The 22194-nt window shown below is 34.9% G+C and overlaps 1 protein-coding gene across 1 annotated transcript in view; it reads right to left on the bottom strand.

The window, feature by feature from the left end:
• Window positions 1–886: 886 nt before the first annotated feature.
• hop (tyrosine-protein kinase hopscotch) overlaps window positions 887–22194 on the bottom strand; it is a 215831-nt gene continuing 194523 nt past the window's right edge. The window contains exons 16-18 of the mRNA XM_090380791.1: window positions 17138–17259; window positions 7809–7975; window positions 887–1186 (exon numbers count right to left, since the gene is read on the bottom strand). Of these exons, the coding sequence (XP_090236917.1) occupies window positions 889–1186; window positions 7809–7975; window positions 17138–17259 (587 nt within the window). The 3' untranslated portion in view covers window positions 887–888. The remainder of the gene's footprint in view (window positions 1187–7808; window positions 7976–17137; window positions 17260–22194) is intronic.

Raw genomic sequence — 22194 nt, 5'->3', positions numbered from 1 at the left:
CCCCCGCTGGATTTTTTCATAAGTTGGAAACACCAGTCTAGCCCCAGAGTTGCTGGATTTTAGGTGCTTACTATATTATGAAATAAAGTATTTTAGGTATAATGGCACATATAAAATTTGTGACCAATCACAAAAATGAGGTGACTCCAAATGATTCATTCATTTCTCAAAACTGAGTCTTTAAAATTACAGCTTCTTAAAAAAAGCTTTTGCATAATAATTCAACAAGAGTACAAAACAAAATAATCTTAAATATTCCTATTTAAATCATTCATATTTAAAAGTAAGCAAATTTTTAGATGCATGCTACATAACTATACCTAGTTAAGTATATGCAGCTGCACAGTTCATATGCATACACATACTTATGGATAGTACATAATTATTTTCAATTTAAGAGCTTGAAATCCATAAACAACATAATCTTCATCTATATCTAATAAAGCAAAATAAATTAGAATTAAAACATAGTCAACACAATTTCTTTCAATGGAAACCAGACAAGGTTACACCATAATTTCTTAACCTCTCATCAGTAGTTTTTCTTACATTATACTGTCAAAGGCTTGTAACCAGTGTAAATTATGAACGGCTTGAAAGTTATATGCAATTCAATTATATTTACTATCAACAGCATAGCTAAAAAGCTATATATCTGAGAATCACATTCCACTCACATCAATCACCTTTTTTTGAATCAGGTTGTAGTTTCATTACTACACCTTTTTTGTTGTGTACATTTTGTTGACAAATGTAGTCATTATGGTACACACACACATTGGATACAATGATGCATTACCCAGTAGTAACAATACACTACTGAATACAAGTAAGATTTGGATACCATTATTATTCTTCGATCAGTGATGGTTTGGATTCAGGTGACTTTCAGGTCCATGATCTGTCTTGCAATTCTTTGATCTGCTCTTTTATTTCTGTGAAGGATGGTCTCTCATGCGAGTAAAATTGCCAACATAAGCCCATTAGCCTATAAACATCTACTGGACATTGTGCTGGGCATCCAAGTCTTCTTCCTCGTTGCAGTGCTTCTGCCAAATTAGAATCCAGAACACCAGGAATTACAGGATTCTCACCATAAGAAAACATTTCCCATAATGTCACACCATAACTCCACACATCTGATTTATGAGAAAATTTACCCTGCATAATACTCTCAGGAGCATACCTGTACATGAGAGAATTTTTTTTTAGATATATATATATATATATTATCCATAAAATAAAGAGTTACTTATTGAGGAGGGGGGGAGAGAGAGAGAGAGAGAGAGAGAGAGAGAGAGAGAGAAAATGAGTGAGTGAGTATAAAAAATAAGTTAATATAATTACAGTTGATTTTTCAATTATAATGAGTACAGGTCATGGCTACAGTTAGCAAAAAAGTATTTTAAATTCATCAAAAAAAATATTTTAATGTAACCATTCATGTTTGTAATGAATATAGTAACTGTGAGACTCATGGAAATAAACAAAATGGAAGAAATAAATTATATTTGCAAGTATAATCATTTCACTTTGTTCCAAGAAAGTCAGGCTGGTGAAGAAAAGTATTCAAAGACAGGTAAAATCAGAATGTGTAAGGCTGTCAATAACTTTACAATTTTGTTTCCTGCTATCACTTATTGGATTAGTTGCCTTGGTTGCTAAAACATTTGTCCATCAAATGCTTTGCTTGTAATTTTATTACATGACAATCTTATCTAATAAATAGTGTTTCATTTTATTTTCTTCTGCTCTCAATACTAAATGTGCAAATTGCCAAAATGAACCAAATTTTATCAATCGTCAGTGGCAGGATATGTGTAGTAATTGCTGACACTGGAGTTGATAAGTGAAGTTGATGTTTGCATGATTAGTTATCACAAAATGAGAATTAGTTTGATCAACAAGAGGAAACGATCTTGTTCTTCTTGCCTGATTGCCTGGAAAATTTTGATTCAACGGTTTAATGGAATACCCTGAATACAGAAATTAAAGTTAATCACATAAATGTTGTTGTTGTTATTTGGTTTTTAGGAGCATTAGCAACTAAGGCCATATTGCTCCGGGGATATGCAGTAGCCATTCCCTGACTTTTCCGCATCCTCCGTATTTGGTGGTCGTGGGCTCGAACCCCGGTCAAATCAAGAAGCGTGTGCTACGCACTACTGCTCCTGCTCACCTGGCTACAGAGGCGCCTCAATCACATAAAGATAAGAAATTTAAAAGTCTTTAATTTTTGTTTCTAATTGCTTGGCATCTATCCTCTTTTGACTTTTGGCAAAAATTTTGCTCTAATAAATGTCAGCTTTATGAGGTAATAATGAATTACCTCATTACTAGGAGTTGCAGGGAGATATTTCAGTGCAGTAGCTGAAATCCAACAAATTCACATGCTTTACTGCATTTGATTTTCAATCATGGGGATCATTCTATTCCCACTGAAGATCAAGGTTGAGTACTCAGCATTTAAGGCTTGGGTTTATGTTCAACTTAGAGACAAATTATGTTATTTACAGTTCTGTCTAAGTAGCTAATATCTTTCCGAGTTGTTCTGCATCACCTGAAAAGGTGAATTCACTATATCTGAGACACTGCCAGGACACCTGTTCTCAAGCATACTGGCTTCTCATTAGCCAGCAGGTGGTCTCTATTAGTCTCTAAATGTATGCTGAACTGTGAATGATGTATTTTGTCAAGTACAGAAGTGAAACTTCCATTTCAACAATAACTGTTATATGTACCTTTAACCCCTAGAATTGGGCTACGTTTGCCCTACACTATAAACACAACTCAGTTCTCGGGTTTAAAGGCACACATTAACAGTTACGTTTAAATGGAAGTTTTATTTCTATACCACCTGGCTGTTATGTATTCCAAATGCAGTCTTACATTTGTCTTATACAGTGGGATTACGACCTTCCTATCTCTGCAGGATATCATTCAATAAATCATTGATAGGACACCATGGACTTTCCTGGCTGGCTGTTTACACTGTTCAGAGAACCTCATATCTGCCTATATCATGACTCACAGACCCTTTATTTCTATTGTTTTTAATTTAATCCCCCGCACGTACAATTTATTTTTGGGTTACTACAAGTGTAAAATCTTCCATTCTGCTGCACTAAAACACAGCTCCCACTTATCTGACCATGCTTGAAGCCTGTTTGAGTCATCCTGAAGGAGTGCTGCTTTGCACTGATCATTGAGTTAAGGCACAGAACTTTTTTTGAAAAATGAAATGCACTGATCATACTTTAAGCTAATAAAATTTACTTGTTTTCTCTGTGAGTGGATAGCAGAGCTAAATAGCACTGAAAAGTAAGAAAAAGAAAAAAAAAAAAAAAATGGAAGGAAAGGAAATTTGTTGTTTTTTGGTTTTTAGGAGCATTAGCAATTAAGGCCATATTGCTCCGGTGATATGCGGTGGTCAATCCCTGACCTTTCTGCATCCTCCATATTTGGTGGTCATGGGCCCGAACCCCGGTCTAATCAAGAAGCGTGTACTACGCACAGCTGCTCCTACCCACCTGGCTATGGAGGCGCCTAGGAAAGGAAAGAAAAGAAAAGAAAAGAAAAGCAAGTAGCCAAAAAGAACAATCCCCACATACATGCTTGGAAATAAAAGATAAAAAATGTCTGTTATTTGATAACAAATACTTTTGGTATCAGATACTTTTTCTTTTGGTGTGAAAAAGTATTTCACATCAAAGTTTTCACTTGAGACAGTTTCTTCATTTGTTAAAGTGGAAGGCTGCCAAGATTGTAGGTCACTTTTGACAGATTGTTTTCAAGTAAAAAATTTGTGCATGGTTCAGTGCAGAGTCCCCATATGCTATTTTAAGATCAAATGTTTCACTTGCAATTTTTATAAATTTAAAGTAAAATTAAAACACATACACAGTTCAGTGCATTTTACATTTCTTCATTATCAGTCAGCAATAACAATTGTAAACAAGTAAACAGCTTACTCATAGAGTAAGGAATGTTTGTTTGTTATTTGGCTTTTAGGAGCATTAGCAACTAAGGCCATATTGCTCCGGGAATATGCGGTGGTCATTCCCTGACCTTTCCGCATCCTACGTATTTGGTGATCATGGGCTCAAACCCCGGTCTAATCAAGAAGAGTGTGTTACGCACTGCTGCTCCTTCCCACCTGGCTACGGAGGCGCCCATAGAGTAAGGATGAAACTTGTCTAAATGCATTATGCTTGTTACAGTGCACTCTGCTAGTATTAGTGGAATCAGGTCAGTAATATTAGTAATTAGTAAAAAAAAAAAAAAAAAAACTAAATAAACAAAACACCACATCTGTACATCCCTAATAATTTGTCTAATCCTTCCTAAAATTCATTCAAACTACCCATTTCCATAACAGCAGATGAAAGTTCATTCCAAAAATCATTCTCTGGCTGAAAGCAAATTTTCACACTTTTATCCTGCAACCATCCATTTTCAATTTAAATTGATGTCCCTTCATATGTGTTTTCCATAAAGAGAGCAAGGATGGCATCAGCATAAATTTAGCTTGCTCAATCCACTTAAAGCCTTAAACTTCCAATCAGGCCTCCTTACAGGTGCCTATCTTCTAAGCCGACCGGGCTAGCCGAGTGGGTAAAGTACCTGCCCGGCAACCCAAAGGTCGCGGGTTCGATTCCCGCCTCGGGCTTGGATCAAAGTACTGCAAAAACCTTGGGAGGTGCAATATGGCCACAGAAGCCGATGCGCCAACAACTACCAAATCAATCAATCAATCAATCAACCTATCTTCTAAGTAGTACTGCAATTTGCAGAAATGAGGTCTTTCATGTACCCTTTTGTGTCCCTGACCAATGTGGATGCACTTTTCCTCACTCATTCCAACACATCCGCATCCTTCCTAAAATGAATATATGCAATACTCAAGATGTGGCCTAACATTGTCTTATACAGCAAGATAATCATATAATTGGATTCATTGGTTGGACGTTAACCAGTACACACAAAGAGCACATTGCTATACTTGATTATATATGGTGGCTATGTATTTCAGAACTTCATAGCAGGCAACTTTTTGGAATAATTTTGAGGATTTTTAAATTTTATATAATGAACTGTAGTTAATATACAGGGTGTTTCAAAAGTGATGGTCAATAATTTAAATGTGAACAGCAATACAGACTACCCTCCCAGAGTGAACTTTCTGCCAGTGGATGCAACAATAGTGTCCCGAACCCCCAATTTTTAAACAGCATTTTGTTCAGTGATGAAGCTAGGTTTACTTGTGATGGTATTTTTAATTTCCATAACTGTCATGTTTGGTCTGACAAAAATCCTAATGCAATTCATGCGTCACAACATCAGCAACGTTTCCCATTGAATGTCTGGGCAGGACTACTAGGAGACCATCTAATTGGACCACACTTTCTGCCAAACAGTTTAACAGGAGAGCTGTACCTTCAGTTCCTGCAGAATGCTCTTCCAGACCTCCTTGATGATGATAATGTTCCACTTCAGCAATGCCAGAACATGTGGTTTATGCATGATGGTGCACAGCACATTTTGCTCGAGTTGTGACTCTGTTTCTAACTAGAAGGTATGGTCAGCAGTGGACAGGTAGAGATGGGCCTGTAATGTGGCCTCCCAGATCACCAGACTTAAATCCTACGGATTTTTGTATCTGGGGTCACGTAAAAAGCTTGGTGTACACTTCTAACATTAATACAGTTGAGGAATTTTAGCGTCGGGTTGAAGGAGCCTTTCAGCAAATCAGAAATGACCCAGGAATGCCTGAGAGGATTTGCAACTCAATGCAGAGAAGACTACAAAGCTGTGTACGGATGCAAGGAGAGCATTTTGAACACCTTTTGTAACATCCTGTAACACATAACATCTGTAAAATCCTGTGGTGTTAAAACAAAAAATTAAAAATGTATTATCTTAAGTTTAATAAAACCACCCTTAGCAAAGGATTCACAGCTTTTTTAATAAACTAGTGCTCCCATATAGTCAGTGGCAGATCTTAACAGAAAATGTGCATTATCTCGAAAACAGTTCATTTGTGGCCCGATGTTCATTGGGACTTTTTTGCTTATTTTAGTTTGTACTTCACCTTTAAATTATTGACCATCATTTTTGAAACACCCATATAGTTATATAGTTTGAATCCATACAGTCATGTAGGTTAGATTATATGTGTATTTAGTTAAGTATTCGAAAAGCTACAGCTTAATATTCAGATAGCCCTTGTTATCAATATTTTGGCAGGAACTCTTAACTTTCATTCGGTAGCTTAAATTTAGCTTCTCTAGTGGTTAAAGCTTTGTCAACAGTTTCATTTCTGCAATATTTTAGTAATTTAAATTCTGTAATATACTGCAAATTTTAATTTCGTATTTAGCATTAGTAGAGGCATACGATGCAAGAACACAAGCTTATGCAGCATTAGCCGAAAAAAAAAAAAAAAAAAAAAAAGCCTCCCATTTCACCACTCCATTCATTCCAAATGCCTGTCCAGCTCAGCCTTAAATTTATTTAGGCTATCAACTTCCACAAGAGATGGAAGTCTCTTCCACTACTCACTTGTTAAAGGCAAATTTTCACACATCAGTTCCACAACTGTCTTTCCTCAATTTGAATCTATGCCCCCCTCAGATTCTTAATCTGAGCAAGAGGAAGAATCCCACAAGCATACAAGCTTGCTCAACCCATTCAAGGCCTTATTCACCTCAATCAAATCACCTCACATGTGACTACTCTCCAGGCAAACTTAAGCCTTTTTTGGTAAAAGCACCCCTTTGTTCCCCTAACCAATCTTGTTGTCCTTCTTTGTACTCGTTCTAGCAACTCTACATCCTTCCTAAAAAGAGGCCTCCAGACCTGTAATCTTTCTACAGTTCAAATATTACCTTAATAATGGTTGCTACAAGGTCCACTTACAATACAAAGCCCAAGGATATCGTGAACCAGATGAAATGCCTGCGGGCATTTCCAGTGTTAGTCACGAGTTCGTGATTTGTATAGCCTGTAGCATGTATTCTGAGGAGGGTCTAGTGGACAAACCTAGCTCAAATGATGATTCTTTAATTTGCACCCGACATAAGGATTCAAGTCACTGAAGAAACAAGTGCTTGCCCTAGAAACAAATGTAAACTGGAAGCTTGTCAGGTACTCAAGTAACTAGTGACCTTACAAAGTGATAACCCCCAATTTGGGAATTCCCAAACAAGAATAGTCAAGTGCATACTGCTCTGGTTGAAGGAGATTTAATTTTATTGGAAGATTATTGTCAGGAAAATGTGCAACATTTTTTGTAATAAAGATAGGTAGACCAGAATCAGGGTGTGTTTGCTGGGAGAAACACCTGATGACATAACCAACAGGTTGTCAGATTTTAAGGGGGGGGGAGAGAGCATTATTATCCATATGGGGACTAACAATATTAAAAAAAATGTAACCTGACCATTTGTTGGATAAATATAGGACCATGCTGAAAAAATGTTGGAAGTTAGGACAGAATGTGTATGTGTCTGCAATTCTGCCCAGACACAATAGGAGGGATTGTATGCTGAAAGCTGGATTAACTCAAGATTTGAGGGAATGTGAAAGACTCTAGGTGGGGATTTTTATCAATATGGCACACTTGTTGATAGAAGGAATTTATTTTGTAGAGATGGTATTCATTTGAACAAAGGTAGTTCTTAAATATAGCTGAAGGACTACAATATCAACAAATGGGCAATGTTGTTGGCAAATGTCTTAATGCAGACTGCATTCTTACTAATATATTAATTTTGAATCAAAAGATAACTGCAACTAATTGGACTTACCAGCGAATAGGAAGGTTTCTTTCTGTTTGTATCTTATAGTAATTATTTTCTGTAAATCGGGCCAAACCAAAGTCACTAATTTTTACATGGTCTTCTGCAGCTACAAGAATATTTCTTGCAGCTAAATCTCTATGTACAATGTGTTTTTGTTCCAGATATTCCATTCCCTGAAATGAGAAAAAAGTAAAATCATGCAATGCAATGCTTATAGAAGAAATAACAATTTCTCAACAGTGCAATATAAGGCTTTACAGCAAAGAAATTTTCACCAAAATGAACTGTAGTGTTTGCACAAAGTTGCATTTTATTTACATATGCATATAAAATATCAACAAGAAAACTAGCAATAGAGAACTAAACATATTTAACTTTCTTAGTTATAATTCTGCCTGATCTATTGATATTTTTGAATTTTATAAAATATTACATAATATTATATATTCAGTGTTACCAATGGTTATGAAATCTTAGCCATTCTATTCAGATATTCAGAGTTTGTCTGTAAATATATGTATTTGATAATGTTCGTTATGTCAGTTGTCTGAGAAAGGTAACTTTACTCTTAGGCATATGGGATTATAGTGGTAGGTGTACTGATGTGCAAACTATGTACATTGCTAAAATATGGTCTCAGGTCAACATGATGATTAGGGTGTACTGTCTAATTCTACCGAAGAGCTCTGGTTTGGGAGGACATAGTAGGCATACTGGTAACCCCCACTTAATGCTGATAATACATTCTGGAAAAACAGAGTGCTAAGTGAATCTGCACTAAGCGAGCGCCGCATTCCCATGAGATAACATATGTATTTGTGAGTTGCAGTCAGTGACATAGGATATTTCCTAATCAATAATAAATGGTAGTGAAAAGATGAACAAATGTCGGCCAAAATATTTAATATTCAAATATTTGGACATATAAAATATTCTGCATTACATACGTATATAATTATGTGGTAACTACTTATGTATCAAAATAAAACTTAAAATTCCAATTAAAATCATGAATTTAATTGATCTAAATTGATTTTAATTAATTTAATATAACTGATGAATTTAATCATGAAAAATGTGTATTTTGGGTTGTACTTTGGCCCTCTTCCTGGTAAACTAAAAGGGGTTTTAATTTTAAATCCCCTGCAGCGTTATCACCCAACAATAAAGTCAAGCGATCCTTCGCCGCTTTGAAACCTAGCATGTTTTTTTCTTCTTTCAATATGAAACTTCTTTTAGGCATTCGTTTCCAAAAAAGTCCTGCTTCATCTATATTAAAAACTTGTTGAGAAGTATAACACATAATACTCCTATTCAATAATTTTAACAAGTTCTGTTTTGAAAGTTTCGCGCTCCTTGATCTGCACTTGTGGCTTCTCCCTGGATTTTAAATCTATTCAACCAGCCCTTACTAGTTTTAAATGGTTCCACTTTTTTTTTTTTAGGCAAGTTTTCTTCAGATCATCATATAGGCTAATCTCTCTCTCTCTCTTTTTTTTATAATATTTAACTTAACTGAATTCTGCATTGGATACTATCTTCAATAAAATTAGTTAAAGTCTCTCCATTTCAATCCTAATAGCCGGCCTAGTCCTAGTTGCTTGCAGTGGAACAGCTGTCTTTCCCACTGCTAAAATTAATTCTTTATTTCTATAATTGTTCTTACAGTTAAACCTGCCAGTCCTAAATTATGGCACACATCCACTTGTTATTGACCGGAATCAATTCGCTTCAAAATGTCTAATTTAATTTTCAAATTCAGTCTTTTTCTTACATTTGTAGTCTTCACACTGCGTCCAGACATTATTGCTTTTTCATTCTTACTCGCCATTATTAACTCTTCGAAAATGTAACTGCATTGGTTGCATTAATTATGATACAATGTTTGAGTAAACTGTTTGTTTCGCAATGTCTAATACTGTACTGAGTGATGACTAGACTTTGGATAAATGCATATAACGCAAATATTGCAAGCAAATAACTTGATCATTTTTAAAAATGTTGATCTCGGAACTATGTAACAAGCCACTGTACTGCAATTAAATTAGCATGCGAGAAAATTTCACTGAGCATGGGAAAATTTCTCAAGTCGGCGTGGGAAACATTTTCAAGCTATCGACTCCATTTTGCTATTGATTTTCAAGCTATCGACTACATTAAATGAAACGATTTCGTTAATTATGCCAAAAATGCAATCTGTAAAAGAGTGTTATAGTGATTTGTAACAGCATTATAGTCAGATACAGGTTATAATATAAGAACAGAGTTATAGCAAATCCGCATAAAGTGAACCGCATTATGAGGGGGGTGCTGTATTCGTGTAGGATTCCATCAAAGAATGGAGTGGTTCAAAATGAACAATGCCACAGGTAGAAATTACAGTGATAAGTGTATCATTAATCACAAAATCAATAATAAAATGCCCTATTGGAGCCTATATGTTTCCTACTTAAACTAAGCAGCAAAGAAATTAACACAGCCCTAAATGACATACTGTTCAAGGCACAAAATTCACAGTTCTTGACTTCAATCTAACTGTTGCAAGAATAGTACTGGTTTTATTGAATCATTATTATTTTCTCAAATTCTGTTTTTTGGAGCAACCTTCATTTGAATGAACTGAAAATTATAACATGAAGATTTTCAAGTATAATGTATCAAGTTTCATCTGCATTCTCAATCTTTAACCCTTTCAGAGTACTGCAGATTAAAAAAAATAATAATAATAAATAAATCTTGCAAACCAGAATGAATGTGCAGTTGGATAAGAATACACATTGAAGTCTATATGAATAAAGGGTTTATCTTAGTGAGACTATCTTATTAATCTATGGAGTACACAAAAGTGAGTTACTACACACAAAGCATATTGTTGTATATCATTCATTTTAATGACTGAAGGGGTCAGCCACTAAAATTGAGAGGAAAGACATCAATATGAGCCCTCTGTTTCTGTAGCAAACCATATTCAAGCAGTAATTATAAAAAATATAGATTAAAATTTTGAATTTTGGTTATAACATTTAGGCTAAATGGATGCAAAATAAGCTTATCGTTATTGCAAGCATATAGTTTACCATGGACCCTAACCTTTTTGCTTGAAATGGTTTGCTACAGAAATGGTTAGTTAGTCAGTTATGTTGGTTTTTAGGAGCATTAGCAACTAAGGCCATATTGCTCCGGGAATATGCGGTGGTCATTCCCTGACCTTTCTGCATCCTCCGTATTTGGTGGTGACAGGCTCAAACGCCGGTCTAATCAAGAAGCGTATGCTACGCACTGCTGCTGCTCCTTCCTACCTGGCTATGGAGGCACCTACAGAAACAGAAACCCACATACTGATATCTTTCCTCCCAATATGAGTGCTTAACCCTTGAAAAAGTTATTAAAATTGGGCAACACAATATGCTTTGTGTATAGTTAGTTCACTTTTATTTTGGACTCTGCAGATTCACTAAGATATTCTCATTAAATATAAACCTTTTATTCACATAGCCAGTGCTTTTCTGGGATGGTACACAATGGTACGGCACACTGGCACCTTTATTAACAGTGATGTGTGATATTTGGATGCAGTACATTTCGAAATTTGTAATATTCAGTAAATTTTATTCACATGTTTACCTACTATTGAAATAAGCTTAAGTTATTTAACTAAATTTGCATTTTTCACTGTCTATTGTTAAGGTATTTTCTATATAAAACTTTATAACCATTTTTAGAATTTTAAATCAATCAGTGGGTCCTCTGTTTAATGAACTCCTTTATAATGAAGTTTTTTGAATTCCCTTTGGAAACTGCATTTAAAATATGTAGTTTCAGTTGAGCGAAGAAAATTTTCATATAACGAACGGATTAGGAGAGACTTAACACAGTACGCGCTGTTTACAGCTCTGGCCTTCAGGCAATTACTACTGCATGAATTAAGAGAGCTAAAGGGATTACCATTCTACAACTTAGTGTACTCGTAAAATCTATCTGACCACCTATCCCACATATCGAGAAGTCGCAGTGGTCAACAGTGAGCAGATCAAGGGGTATTCCCAATGCAGACAATGGACTGTGGTCAACCTTCCACTGTAAGCGCCCTATTCCAGAATTTGAGATCGATTTTCTTTTATCCTGACAAATAACCATCTGTTTCAGGGAAGTGCGTTATCCACATTTTTCCTATCTCTGTTACATCGTCACAGTACCTGAATATCCGAATGACTCAGACATTTTGGACAGTTTTAAAAAACAAAAAAACAAAAAAAAACAAAAAAAAAACAAACTTGTCCCATATTACCGAAATGCTGCCAAAACTACGATTTCAAGGAGTTTCACTTCATGGGATAGATTACAGAAATTATTCTCCAATCGATCTAGAAGCTTTCTGCAGAACTTTGAAACAATCAAGAAAGCAAACTGCTTGATAGCAAAAATGCTGATTTGGCAGTGTTGGCCCAAGTACTTGATAGGAAAAATTGGCCTGAAGATAGAAAATTGTAAATTAGGTTTCAGTGAAATGAAAGAGATACAATTCGTGGATTTCGGGAATATCTAATTGAAAAGACTGTTTCAGAAGAATTGAAGCATTTTATGAACACTCTGAGTATGATACCAATTTCATCAAGTGAATGTGAATTTTCAGAAACGAATCTGATCATCAGCCCAACCAGATTTTCTTTGATGACAAAAACAATTTCTTCACTACTAATTGCTGACCTACTTCGATCCAGCAAAATAGATTGATTCGTGGCTGCTTTGGAAACATCATTCAGCAACAGACACAAACCGTAAGAAAAGAAATCAGTATAGTGTGTTGGATGAGAACTTAATAAAATTTTGAAATATTTTACAAAAACTTTATTATGAAATTATTTTTACTTATTTTTTATACATTTTACTTGTATAATAAATTTAAGCTTAATAAAATGTGTGTTAATACACTTAATTTGTTGTTCTTATTCCAAAAACATTACTACTGAAGTAACAATATCAGGAGATAATTTTTTAGTTTACTTTTCATATCCTTTTAATTTTCAATTTTTCCTGATAGCAAAGAATGAGTACCGGCACCTATTTTTTTTACAAAAAAAAAAAAAAAAAAAAGCACTGCATATAGCTATCCAATCTATATACTTACTCAACAATATATACATACATAAAATACTTTCGTATTAAATGAATAGATCAGAAGACAAGAAAAACTAGCAATCTACTTCAGAGAGAACACTATTATCTTCATTTAAACGATTATATGATTAACAAAACTTTTTAACAATTTTAAGCATTTATAAATATCTAATTCCCTACAAAAGTAAATATATGAATAGTTTTATAAAGTGCATTTTAGGAAGGGAAAGGCTAACTGTATCTTCAAGTATATATACAATGTATAAAGAAGTAGAGCAATGCTGTCATGATCTGCTTTGGTCTTTTCTTGCTGCCCACATCAGAAATCAGTTTCCTACACCAAGTTAATTTACAATGTTAAACATTCTGCTTGGCTGAAGGAAGACCACCAGCATTGTTACTCATGACACTTCATTACACTTGAAAACAATCTGCAGAGGCCATATCAAAAACAAGTACATGTAATTCAGAAAACAAAAACAAATTAATGTAATTCAGAGTTCATATTTACTTGCCAATTAAATATGAACTCTGAATTATACGAACACTGTGGGCAACAAATTATGAAACAAAATTTCTTTTTAATGAGAAATCAGTAACTCAGTTGAATACATACATTAAGTATGATAATACGATTTAAAACATTATTTAAAATTTTATAATGTTAATTTTTTTTATAAAAAATTTATAATACAGTGAGTATGATTAATGTCCAAAATGATGGCCATTAGCGTGACCATACATAACACAAGTCTTTTTGCTATATTTTGGATAACTTCAGTACACAGGGCTGAAGTGATTTTTGAAAATTCCTCAATGTTATTGTTTTCAGAAGGCCTATGGTGCTGGGTGGAAATATATTAATCTGGTGGCTCTGGCAGCCATATGATAGGTCCATAATGACTTATCCACTTTCCAGAACAATTTCATATTTGGAGGCCTCATTTCAGCAATAGAATAATAAGGAGTGATGCTATTTTCATGTATTAAACACTCATATATATTTATATTTGTTTAACTGTTAAACATAGAGTAAATTTACTATAAACCAACTCCAAGAGAGTTAAGTTTTCCCACGATGCTTTTAACTGTTTCTCTAATCACTAATCTGGATGTACAGTGCTTGAATCCAGTGTGCTTTAAGATCCATTTTATGGAGATTCTTTACATTTTTAGTTCACATTTGATTTAACCATTCTTATTTCACACATTTTCATCTTTTGAATTTAATTTCACTATTTGTATGCATACTGGATCTTTATCACTTTTTTTTCAGAGAAAGTTTGAAGTGTCCTAAAAATTAAAAATCAGACATTATTTCTAGGAATTTGTAGAGAAATTATGATAAAGTGTCCCATGACTTGTGGCTTATTCTGTATAACAAAATTTTAACTCTCAAGTCTGAAAAACAATTTTTAACTTCAAATCACACTGATCAACAAGGTTTTGCTAATATGGGTGAAAGTAAACATTTTTTGCTTAATTTGTATGTGCTGATTACGAATATGACAGTAAACAGTTTCTATCATGTCACATTTTTCAAAAAAAATGCAAAAACAGTTTAAAAAATACATAAAATAGCTTCAAAATCAATGAAATCATCCAACATCGCACTCCGTACCTTACTTGGTCGAATTTATTGTAACAAAAGAGACATATCTGTGTTGTTTAATGGTATACTAATACCTCTCTTTAGTTTTATGGCCCTGAGGAGTGGCCGCTCTGAGTTATATTACTATAATCCTTATGCGGTAGCACGTTTGGACCCTACTATATTTTCAGCGGCCAGGTGCCTCTGTCAAAGACAACATGTTTACAAGCTGTCTTTAGTCCTTAAATGTACATTTTTGGGGTCAGTTTCGATTGGTATGATCCAGTGGTAAGTTGTGTGTGTTGTTCCATTTTGATCTTGTGAAAACTCGTGAAATGGAGCAAAAATGCTGTGCATGCATTAATGTGCCAAACAGTTTTTGCTATGTTTGTGGACAATTTACAGTGAAGTCGCAATGTCGATCAATCAAAGACAAGGTGAAACAAGCTTATTATTTTTATTTTGGTTGTCATGCGGGTGATCAGGATAAAAGGTGGGCACTGCATATGCACTGTATAATGTACTATATAAATCTGACTGAATGGATGAAGGGGAACAATTCTAAAATGCCTTTTGCTGTTCCGATGATCTGGTGAGAACCAACAAGTCACCTTGAAGGTTGTTATTTCTGTCTCATGAATACTAAGGGGTTTTCAAGGAAAAATAGAGTTAAAAAAAAAAACCCAACCTTCCGTCTGCAATAAGACCAGTACCACACACATGGAACTCCCTATTACTATTCCTCCACCTAGTTGTGGAGAAATTACTATTCTGGGAAAAAAAGAGCAAAAGTCACTAGAGCCCATACCTGCCCCCCTTAACATCTGCCGATCCTAGTTACAATCCTGAAAATGACAAAACCCCACACTTAATTGAGCAAAGTGAACTTAATGATTTGGTTAGGGATTTAAATCTTTCAAAGCAACAGGCTGAGTTATTAGGATCTAGGTTGCAACGGTAGAATTAGCAGGCAAAAACCATGAAAATTTGTGTGTTTAGAAACCGAAATAAAAAGTTTGCGAGCATATTAGCATTAGTTGAGGCATATGATGCATGAAAGCAAGCTTATACAACATCAGCCAAAAAAAAAAAACAAAAAAATCCTTCCCATTTCACCCATGCAGTCACACTGGGTTATTATCAAATGGAAGGTTCTCTTTGTGTTTGCAAAGATGTAAACGGATTGACTGATGAACTAGGGTCTAAACACAATCCTGAAGAATGGAGATTATTCATTGATTCTTCTAAACTCAGTTTAAGAGCAGTTTTGCTACACAATAGTAATATCAAATCGTCAGTTCCAGTGGCTATGAAAGAAACTTATGATAGCATGTCATTGTCATTAAATGCCTTAAACTATAAGAAATATTGTTGGAAAATCTGTGGTGATTTAAAAGTAATCACTCTGTTGCTTGGACTACAGGGTGGTTTTACTTAGTATTGTTGTTTCCTGTGTTTATGGGATAGCCAAGCAGTAGAACATCATTATACTATGAAGGAATGGCCCATAAGAGAAGAATACTTTCTCGGGATCAAATGCATGGCTTTAGTGAAACCTGAAATTGTGCTTCTCCCACCTTTGCACACTGGGTCTCATGAAAAATTTTGTAAAAGCTCTGGACAAAAATAATGAAGGTTTCAAGTACTTAAAAAGCCAGTTTCCAAAAATTAGTGATGCAAAGTTGAAGGAGGATATATTTGTAGGCCCACAAATTAGACAGCTTTTAAAGAATGAAATCTTTGAAACTAAACTTAAGGTCACTGAATTAGCTGTGCAGAAATCCTTCAGAGCTGTTTTTAGCAGGTTTTCAGGGAATAAAAAAATTAGAGGACTATAAAGAGTTGATAGAAAAATTGTCGCATAACTATCAAGTTAGGATGTCGAATGTTGTGGAAGATACACTTCCTACATTTGCACCTGGACTTCTTTTCAGACAAATTGGGATCTATCAGTGATGAGCAGGGGAAACAATTCTACCAAGATATCCACACTATGGAACAGAGGTATCAAAGATGATGGGATCCAACGATGGGTGACTATTGCTGGTTTCTGATAAAGGAGGCCCATTCTGCTCGTAGGATGAAAGAATAACTGTAAGTGGTACGATTTCCTATTTTTGCCTCCACATTTTGTGGGTTAATTGCTTACTTAAATCCAAATAGGTGTTTACAAAGTTTAAATGTTATTTTTTATCCATTTGGAATGTTTATTGGTTGTCATTTCTATTTAAAGCAATTAATTTACAAGAAAAGTAATCAAGTACATTTATAATTTATTAATAAGTAAAAATTCACAATTTTTGGAAAAAAGGAGCACGAAGCTATAACATGAAAACGTGATGTGCTACGAACTTTCTACTGTCATTTTCATTTTCAGCACATGCGATCTAGTTAAAATCAGTTGATTTCATTCATGTTATCGAAAAAAAATTTTAAATTGTCGACTAGTGTTATTTATACTAAAGTATGCTTAATTGTTACTTACAGCTGAGAATGTTAATCATTTTGAAATAATGTGTTATTGATTACTTACTGAATTAACCATGTTTAATAACACAGTACATGTTATAAATTTATTATATAAATATATTAAAAACACTTTTATGAAAGTGGAATTTGCACTTACCTCAGCAATGTCACAGGCAAATTTAAGCAGTTGAGGACAAGTTAATCTTTCATTGTGAGTCTGAAGATGTACAAGTAAACTGCCAAGCTCTATATACTCCATTACAAGCATTGCCACGGGTTCTATGAGAGAGTACACAGAACAACACTTATACAATGCTCAAAAGCTAAGAACTTAAAGCTTATTAGTATTACTTGGAATTAAACTTATTTCTTAAAATTTTATTATTTGGGATGCAACAAACAAGTCAACTAACAATGAAATAAGATTAAGGAGTTAACTGTGCAATCCAACATGAAGCTGTTTCAACAGTGGAGACAGGCATTCTGCTAGCAGAAACAAAGAGATAATTATTACATTATATACAAAGGTTTGGTTATACCGCAAATTGAGTACTGTACATGTTTGTAGCCCTTATTTCAAGAGTGTGGATTTACTGAAAGAGGTGTAATGAAGAGTAACAAGATTTGCTGCCTACATGAAAAAGGATGCTATAAAGGAAGACTTTTCGTTTCTGATTATTTATTCGAAGGTATATGCAGGATAGCATAGAAAGTCTTAATTTGTCATTACAGGAGATAAAAATCAAATGCTGGCTTCAGCTACTGTTTCGACCCAGGACGGTCTCCCTTGTGAGTATGAGAGTATGGTGGGGGCTAGCTTTCACTCAGTCTACTGTGAGCCGCTGCAGTGTGAGGTTATTGCAGGCATTTTGTTTCTAATCACTCAACGTTCAAGTTTTTGTTCATGGCTATTTCAAAGTGAAATACTGTGTCATTTTGCTTTTTATTTTTAATACTGCTGTCCCTTTGTGTTAATAATGGCAGTAAAAAAAGAAACTGCAATATGTTGTCAACAGAAGACAAGATAACAATTATTAATAGACTGGAAAAGGGCGAAACCGGTGTAACTCTTGCTAAGATTTTTAACGTTGGAAAAGCACTCATATCTGACATAGAGAGTAGAAAAAATGAAATTTTGAAGTTTACTTCAAAGTTAGACAATGAACATGGCTCTAAAAAAAGGAAAACTATGAAAAGAGCTAGTGAAGAGAAATCAAAATATGCTGTTTATTTATGATTTCTACAAAAGAGAAGTCAAGGCAAACCTATTTCTGAACCTCTGTTACGCGAAAAAGTATTACAATTGAATCAAAAGTTTAAAAGGCCATCTGAATTTAAAGACAGTACAGAATGGCTGAAAATTTTCAAATCTCACCATGGTAAAAGGAAGCTTGAAATTCAAGGAGAAGCTTCATCAGGTGATATCCCAGGAGCAGAAGCTTCTAAAGAGTCTTTCTTGAAAATGGCAGAGGAAGGTTCCCCAAGGATGACATTTACAATGCAGATGAAACTGGTCTTAATTGGAAGTCACTCTCTCATAAATCATTGCATCATGTTGCGAAATGGCTGCTCCTGGTTTCAAAGCTAACAAACAGCGTGTTACAATTATGGACTGTGCAAATACAAGTGGATAGCATGTTTTTCCACTGTTTTACTAAGTTTCAATCTTGGGGAGAGAGTCCCCAAGATTGAAACTTAATAAAGAAGGAAGCAAAAGCACGTGGAAGGAAGCAAAAGCACCACGTGCTATCAAATTGGGGAAGATGATGGAAATTTTCCAGTAAGCCATCTTAATTTTTCTGCAGATTAGTTCTGCATCTGTGTCTTTGGTGACAGAAAAAGCAAATCAGATCCACATCTTCCTTAGTTTTCTATTTGATACAACAGGCATGTGCTCTAAGTTTCTCAACTGTATGAGATTGGTAGTGTTTGAATCTTTCTGAAACTGATTCCAGGCCTTGAAGTTTTCTCCCTTTGAGGCATTACATGCAGAGTTTCACTAGTAGTTGGATGGGTTTGTGTATTTTACTTGGTTTGATTGCCTGAAAACAGTTAAGATTAGTATATAAATGCCTACCTTTTCTACTGTAAACCATATCACTTAAGTATGCTATTTTTGTGAGAGTTATACACATGTAGTACACTTGCTCTCTACGACTGCTAGAGAGTGAGTGCTTCACTGTGTTACCACTATTAGTTGCTAGTGCTGGAGTCATGACAAAGAGAAATATGACAGTAAAATCATGTCGCCATGGAACTAGTGGGTAGCAAATTTGGTAGATTCGCCATTTTCCCAACACCAGGTGAAAAGAGTTAGAGTCCTGTCAGCGACACGAGGAACAGAAATTGAAAGAATTAAGTTTATTTTTTTTTTTTGTTAAAATGAGAAAGATTTGATGTTAAAGAATATATGTAGAATAAAGAATTAATAATATAATAAAGAATATAATACTATAATAAAGAATAAAGAGAATAAAGAATTAATAATATAATAAAGAATATGATAATATAATAAAGAATAAAGAATATAAATAGAATATATGCTTAATTTAACTTTGAATATTTTGCCAGGATATTGAGGAAATTCTTTTTCTGAAACACATTGCCAATAGCCAAAGTGAAATTCATAAGTTTTATCAAATATTTTGAATGCCAATGGAAAACAGTGTGAAAGGTTCTTTGTGGATCACACTTATTAATAAAATAAGTTCCAGCAAATTCTTGAGAAAGATATTTGACAACCAGTAGAAATTAAGGTAGGAACTTCCCTTATTTAAGAACACTGCTTTATATCAAACATCAGGCCAACTGTAATGAATTTTAAAAGGCATTTACAGTCTAATGCTAACTAAAGATTTAAAGAACAAAACGATTAGGTCACCACTTAAGTTTTTAATATTAAGAGACTTCTGTATGAAGAAAAGGTTAAATGAATAACAAATACTAAGGTGGAACTTTAACATAAAATAATAGTGCATATCCACTGGAACTAATTTCGAGGTTAAAGAAAGTGTTTCCCATGCTTCTAAATATTATATTAAATATGTTATTATTTCTCAAGTCTGAACTGGCTCTGTACCAAGGTTCATCAGTGCGCAAACGGCATTTTACTGGAAAGTCGTGTTTAAGTTGGTACAGTAAAATCACGGCGTCATGGAACTTGTGGGTACCACAGTTGGTAGATTCGCTATCCTCCCAACACCAGGTGAAGAAACCGGAGTTCAAGTCCTGTTGGTAATGTGAGGAATTTTTATGGGCCTTTCACAATGTGGCTGAGTTAGTCTCAGGTGAGGGTACCATGGATTTTTTCCCTCCCAGAAACTCGGGTTTTTCATCCAGCAAAAACGAAACATCAACCACAGCACACACGTAATTTACAGACAGCATATACGGAGCAATATGGCCCTAGTTTCCAATGCTCCTAAAATCCTATTACAATAATAACAATAACAACAACACGTCATGGATTCAAGAACCAAGAAACAGTTGCAATGGTGAGTGCAGCTTATGGACATGAAACACTATCACAACATTTTTCAATGACATAGGCAGTTCTGAAAGGGAAGGAAGACGTTCAGGACGATGTGCAGAGTATTCATCCATCCCAGTATTGTACGGACTTGACTACTGGAACAGTTCAGCAGCTGCTAATGGAAGATCATTGACTGTCCCTCTGAATGATAAGCAGATCAGCTTCACATCATCGAGGGTACCGTGAATTTGACCATTGTTGAAGATTAGAAAAAAAAAAAAGAAAAGAAAAAGGAAAGTGTGCTCACACTTTGTACCACATGCACTGACAGGGGAACACAAGGAGGAACGAGTTGCTGCATGTCACTGCATGCGGTACAAAGTGTGAGCACACTTTCCTTTTTTTTTTTTTTTTTTTTCTAATCTTCAACAATGGTCAAACACACGGTACCCCTCGATGATGTGAAGCTGATCTGCTTATCATTCAGAGGGACAGTCAATGATCTTCCGTTAGCAGCTGCCGAACTGTTCCAGTAGTCAAGTCCGTACAATACTGGGATGGATGACCACTCTGCTGAGACAATCAGCTGCATGGCTTGGAGAAAATTTGCCGAGGATGAATAAACTCTGGTTCCAAAAGTCTCGAATCAGAACGATGCTGGCAATTATTTTTTTTTTCATTGGCAAGGAGTTGTGTACCAAGAATTTGTACTGAAAAGACAGACAGTTGAAAAGAATTCGGCATATTAGGCTAAATGTGGCCAAGTGAAGTGAGTGGTTCTTGCTTCACGACAATGCACCTTCCCACAACGTGATTATTGTCAAGCAGTTTCTCACACAGAAGGGTGTTATAGTGCTTCACCATCCCATGATTCACTGGATTTGGGCTACTACTGATTAATTTCTGTTCTTCAAAGTGAAATCCCAACTGAAGAAGCACCATTTTGACAGTGTTTCAGAGATCCAAATCAGCAGGATGAAGGAGTTAGAGGGTTCCATGTGATTGGTTCCACAGAGCCATCCAGAAGGCATGCGACTGTGCAAAGAGGTGTATCGAGTTATGAAGATATACTCTGAAGATTAAATGGTAATAATTTTTTTCCCTGAGATTTCAATTTTTTATGAATGTAGTCCTAAAATTTTTCAGACACACCTTGTACTCTCTATTGTAAAAGGAAGGGGGTGCAGTCCTTGAATCTGTCTTATCGATCTTTGGCAGAACTGTTCCTTAGAGAATAGTCCACACATTTTTTATTTGTTCTTTCTTTGGAATATGAGAATTTCTTTTCATGGCCTATCTACTTCATAAGATTCTGTATATTGTTTACAGTTGTAATTCCTTTGTCCAAACCAAGAGTGAGTAAAAGTCAGGACAGGTTCATAATATGGTAATAGATGTGATCTTTATTATGACCCGATTAAGTGCATGTTCATGGACTAATTTGCATATTACCGTACGACTGAAAAACTTGGAATACGTGGAGCGTAGCCCTATTCTTTCTGCCTGAGATCACTTAATGTAGTGGTTCTCGAAATATGGACCATCAAGCCATTCCATGTGAGGAGCAGTATGTAAATACATATTTTTAATTTGCATGAGAAAGTGACATGCAATCCTTCTGCAAAAACCTTAAGTTTTGGTTCTGAACACAAACATTTCAGTTGTTGCTTTTGACTTAAAAACAGGTTCAACGATATTTCATTATAAGAACACTTAAGTACTCAAATATTTTAAAATTTCAA

The sequence above is a fragment of the Mastigoproctus giganteus genome, chromosome 9 (assembly GCF_048544385.1).
Source record: "Mastigoproctus giganteus isolate SK-2022 chromosome 9, ASM4854438v1, whole genome shotgun sequence".
Classification (NCBI taxonomy): Eukaryota; Metazoa; Arthropoda; class Arachnida; order Uropygi; family Thelyphonidae; genus Mastigoproctus; species Mastigoproctus giganteus.
The sequence above is the reverse complement of the archived record's forward strand: the minus strand, read 5'-3'. Positions and strand labels throughout refer to the sequence as shown.